The sequence below is a fragment of the Macrobrachium nipponense genome, chromosome 28, assembly GCF_015104395.2.
Source record: "Macrobrachium nipponense isolate FS-2020 chromosome 28, ASM1510439v2, whole genome shotgun sequence".
NCBI classification, from domain to species: Eukaryota; Metazoa; Arthropoda; class Malacostraca; order Decapoda; family Palaemonidae; genus Macrobrachium; species Macrobrachium nipponense.
This window is the reverse complement of record NC_087217.1, coordinates 15,595,478-15,601,059: the sequence shown is the minus strand read 5'-3', so window position 1 is coordinate 15,601,059 and position 5,582 is coordinate 15,595,478. Positions and strand designations below refer to the sequence as shown.

Below are 5,582 nucleotides of genomic sequence, written 5' to 3'. Positions count from 1 at the left end.
TTCTGTCGAAGATTCATCTTTGGTTCAACAGTGAGTGTGTGTATGTGAGAGAGAGAGAGAGAGAGAGGGATTACAAGAAACCTCCAAAAAGCAACTTCTAGATTGTTCTAGAATCGAAAGAGTTCGTCGAATTCTTCCCGAGCGAAAAGTATCAGACAACATCAACACCGAGCGTCCACTTACAAGGAAGGGTTCGAAACCATTATACCGCCACACTGCTTCGCTCAGGAAGTCCGCCTTATTGGGCCAAGATTAAAGAGGGTGATCGTGCGTTTTGCGAAGGAAGTCATCTTTTATCATTCCCGACGTCCTTGTTCCTAAACAACAGGTGAAAAATGTAAGCTTTACAGAGTTAGTCTGAAGCAGAGTAGGTAAACCGCGCCTCCAGCGTGACTAGATCAGTTACTCAATTTAAAAAATCCCACTTCGGTTAACATATATGAGAATATATTAGTTCCGAGGTAGAGCTAATTAGATATTAAAGGACATTAGTAGCTTAATGCTTCCCATAAAGAAAATATTAATTTTTCACCGAGGTCACGGAATATGATCGGTGGAGGACACCATCAGTCAACTGGTGCTCCGATGCTCATCTGTCTCTCTGCGTTGTTGCTGTTGTTGTTGTTGTTGTTGTTCACAGGTGTCATTTATTGTCGAGCGACGCTGTAGCAGGTGTTTCTTGTGACCAGGTGTTAATCACAGAACGCAGAGGATGGGAGATCTGTGGTATATACATGATATTCCAGACGAAAGTTTTTAACTCGAATTGTCAAATGTCACCCTTTAAGCTTGCAAACATAGGCACAACAGTCTCTCTATGACCGTTGAAGTACAAATATACACATAATAGCTTCAAATCAGGAAATGGTAAGATTTTAGAATACTGACTTATCATTTACATGCTTTTTAAAAAAGAAATTATTTTTTTAGAAAGTTAGCAATGGGTTTATTCACTTCAAAATAACAAAAATAGTAACTATTTTACCATAGCACTTCTTCACAGACCGGGACAAAAGCAGTGAATCGCAACCTGTTTTTTCTTTCCTGCATTGTTACTTGTCCTTGGCATCCGATTCAAGCAAGCAAATTTGCAGAACAAAAAAAAGAAAAACTAAAATCATGAATCATGCACGGATGAATGGATATTTTGCCCATATTTATTCATAACAAAGGACATGCAGTTCCGTTCACCAATTATCATAACAATAATAAAACTTGGCAACTCAACTGGCATCGTGTGTGTGCAACTGGGTAACACTGGCAACAGAAAACTATCCTTGTGTTTAAGTACGGAGGCAAGCATAATAAACACAGGTGCTGCAGTATTTCCCACCCAGCGCTGAAGAAAAGCATGAAATATCAGATTATTTTGCTCTATTACTAAACTGGATTCGCGGTTTGTTAATAAGGAAATAAATGACGCTATGAAAGGACATACAAAAAGTGACAAAATAATTAAGCTGCCTCGACGCATTTTCGCTATCTTGAGCGGCTGCTCTTGGACGAATCTCCTGAGTTCATGAGATAGCAGTAAAGGAGGCGACATTCCAGTCCTGGAGCTATCAAGTTTATCGGGAGGTCTCGGAGCGAACGCGCCCTTTTAGGAGTTACATGATTTGTAAGAAAAATAGAGCGTCCTTCACTTCAGAACAGTTTACTTAAACCATAGCGAAACACCCAAGAGACTCTCGTAGTCGAAACAGGTGAGGAAATATCATCAAACAGTGTATCTGCCTCTTAACGTCTCCGTCTGGTCGTCAGACAATACGCAGAGAGACGCTCACTTCAGCGATACCGTCTCATCTTCATTTGTTTCCCCGCAGGATTCGAGAACTTCAGTGGAAAGCGTATCCAAAAGATGTGAGGTTATACAGAAACTCAAACGTCATTTTGATTTTTAGAAATACACAGTTCTAGTGACACTCCGTAGCTTATTGGAAAAGTCCGTTCAAACTGCTTTATAAATATGAACCATAGAATGTTTTCACTTATGGTCAGGGAACTTAATTTGTCATAAAAATTTAAAATAATTCATCAAGATTGACTATCATGGAATCGACGAACCCAAAGCAGTTATTTCCTATGAATATTTGTGCATATGTCTGTATGTGTGAGGACTGCGAAGTTACCCTATGGCCTCCAGAAATGCAAGTACAAATCATTCTTCTGTATCGCCGGCATGCAACCGGAAGCTTGTATTGTGCCTTCATTGTATACAAAAATTCACACACCTCCGGGGTGTTAGCACTATAGTAAGTACTAAACATGGAAGCTCAATGGGGCGCCGTTTTTAGTACTAACCCCTCGGCAATCAAAGATATCTTTTATTAATATATAGAAATGAGTGCATAATGGATATAATATTTTGATCGCTGAGGGGCTAGTACTAAACACGATGTCTCATTGAGCTTCCTCCATGTTTAGTACTATCACCTCGGAGGTGATGCATAGGTGTTTAAAGTACCGGGTTAACGCTCTTATCTTATGCAGCATGTGCCTGATTATCCAGTTTTGTTTTCTCAGAGGGTGGAGTGCCGGTGGTGGTGGTGGGGGGGGGGGGGGGGGGGGGGGGTGGGGGGGGGGGGGGGGGGGAGGAAGGGGAGGGAGTGAGGTTCCTTTTCCATGGAATAGAAGACCGCTATCGAAATCCAATACCATAATTTGATAGCTGTTAACATTATAGTTTTCGCTGCTTTGTATCAGTACTGTAGTAGAAGTAACAACTATGAAAACTTGTAGTTAGTTTATTTCCCAAAGCCGAGTTCCGGTTCAGGATTTTAGCTGCTTTTTACTATATGGGTATGAAATAGAAAAGAATAATTACTTTTACACAAACATTATTTCAACATTTTGCTTGAAGAACTTTCAAAGGTGTTTCTTGAAATTCGAATAAATTTTTACTTGGGGCGCAATCCCTTAGTTTTAGGCAATAGTAATATACTGATACATTTGCGTTGTTCGGTTAATTTTCGAACTAGCACAGACTTAGTAATGCTAAACATTTTTTATATTTGTATGATTTTCCTCAATTTATGTCATTAAACCAACCTGTAGCCCAGTGATCGTGCTAGGGTTCAACGTAGGCTACTGCTTTGCAGGTGATCTGAATTGGCAGTGGTTCAAAGCAATAAACATTTTATTTTATTTCATTTTTGTAAGCTAATGAAGCATAAACTAAAATTACAATGGTTTTTTACATTTTCTTTCAGGTTTCCTTGACGGACAAAGACTCCCTCTGGATCGATACATGATTGTGATGTTTTGAGAGAAAGCATATCTCCATCTCCAGCGACTTGAGGCAACAACTGCCATGTAGGCCTACTGCGAAAGAAGTGGAAGGAGAAAAATGAGTGTGTTGTCCTGATCCTTTTGTTCAAAAACATGCAATAAACTAAACGGAACTAGAAATAAAAATGTTTAGAGTGAGTGTTAAATCTAGTATCTCAACACTTCAGTATTAGTAGCGAAATTGCTTTGAATTTTGAAAAGCAAATTAATTAGGTACAGGATACAAAGGAAATTATGTGATAGCATCTGGTTCTTTCTGTAAAGCTAACAATGACCACAGAACATAATTTCACTCAGATATATTGCAATTACTCCTTCCAAGGTGGCAATCAAACTGATTGCTCGGAAGATGCTATCCGTATACACACAGCAGACTTTGTCATCATAATCCTGTATCTAATTCTGTCTATAGTCGTCGGTCTTTACCTCAGTATGAAACACAAAACTGCGTCCGATTACTTCTTAGCCAGTCGATCAACAAAATGGCCTTTTGTAGGATTATCTCTGTTTGCCTCTAATATCTCCAGCTCATCATTGGTGGGTCTTGCAGGCGACGCTTATAGCACTGGGATTTCTGTGTACAATTACGAATGGTTTGCAGCGATCGTGCTCATCTTCATAGCAGTGGTATGTATTCCGAATATGTTAGAGATGGAGCTCTTCACAATGCCAGAATTTCTGGAAAGGCGGTACAACATTGGAACAAGGTATTACTTCTCCATCTTGAGTATATTCCTCAACATTGCAGGTGGGATAGCTGGCAGTCTGTACGCTGGAGCGCTGGTCTTGAAGATGATTTTCCCCAAGTTAGAACTGTGGCACACAATAGCAATACTTGCAGTCATAGCCGGTGTATATACCATCACTGGAGGCCTGAAAGCGGTGATTTACACAGACGCGCTGCAGGCTGTCATCTTACTCTTTGGCTCTTTAATGATTTCAGTATATGCTTTAATAGAAGCTGGAGGTTGGCAGGCAGTCAGAGAGGAGGTACCACCAGATTTCATGAGTCTAGTGAGGCCTGTCAATGACCCTGCTGTCCCATGGACAGGATTGGTCACAGGTCTACCTTTGCTTGGCTTGTATTACTGGTGTTTCAACCAGACTATTGCGCAAAGAGTTCTTAGCTCTAAGGATGTCAGCCACGGGAGGATAGGATGCTTACTCGCGGGACTCCTGAAGCTACCTGTGCTTTTTATAATGGTTCTACCAGGCACAATGGCTAAAGTTATCTACCCTGATTTGCCAAAAGCTGATTTCGTGTACCCAATTCTGCTGTTAAGACTCTTACCAACCGGAATACTTGGCATTGTACTCTCTGGGTTTCTCGCAGCTCTGATGTCACAAGTCGACTCTGTCCTCAATTCCACAGCGACGTTAGTTACGATGGATTTCGTCCAGAAATTCAAACCGGATCTGAATGACACACAACTCATGAACGTTGGTAAATTTGTCACGTTTGTTTGTATGTTGCTATCGGTCTGCTGGGCTCCGTTTCTGGGCAGAATCGATTCTCTCTTCAAGTTCATGCAAAAACTCTTGTCTTACCTAATACCCCCCGTAGTGTCGCTCTATCTCGGAGGGTTCTTCTGGAAAGGAGCTAATTCCCGAGGCGCTATTCTCGCCCTCATCTTGGGAAATATTTGGGGCGTTGCCCTGTTCGTGCTCAACGAAGTCTTGGAGATGTTTCACATCCACTTCTTGCACGTGGCAGCCATTTTGTTCGTACTGAGTTTCCTCGTGTTGGTTGGTACGAGTCTCGTCAGTGATAGTACCAATACAGAGGACCAGGTGAAAGTTGTCTGGTCATCACAGAAGTTCCTGGATGACATCAAAGCAACCAAACAGGTTCCATTGTGGAAAAATTATCTCGTGCACTGTCTGCTTCTAACTTTAATCGCGGTGGTCATTGTTGGTTGCTTTTGGTAAGATACTACCTATGAAGCAATGGGAGAAATCAGCATCCAGAAATACTACAAAATGGAATCAAATTTTTTTTTTAGTCTTACATATCTCGACTGTCCTGATCATCACAGAGAACCATGGGCGACCGCAGCATCTTTTCCAAGAGGGGGGGGGGGGGGGCATATATCTTCTTAATACATACATGGATAGTTTCCGGTATCAAGTAGACAAACACTTTTAATCCTTTGACCTAGCAAGTTAATTCCAAAAACTATATTATTGCCTGCATTTCTTTAATGAATAAAGCAATTGTATACGCGCACACACATAGGGGCAAGAGGAGCCACTTGCTCTCACTGAAATCCTGGAAAATTATATATATATATTAT

At 41.0% G+C, this 5,582-nt stretch overlaps 1 protein-coding gene across 1 annotated transcript; it reads left to right on the top strand.

The window, feature by feature from the left end:
• The first annotated feature begins 1,437 nt into the window (after positions 1–1,437).
• Positions 1,438–5,556, top strand: LOC135201454 (sodium/glucose cotransporter 1-like). The gene is made up of 2 exons (XM_064230409.1): positions 1,438–1,703; positions 3,210–5,556. Exon 2 carries the CDS (start codon positions 3,559–3,561, stop codon positions 5,215–5,217), a length of 1,659 nt encoding a protein of 552 aa, XP_064086479.1. The 5' UTR covers positions 1,438–1,703; positions 3,210–3,558; the 3' UTR covers positions 5,218–5,556.
• The last annotated feature ends 26 nt before the right edge of the window (positions 5,557–5,582 follow it).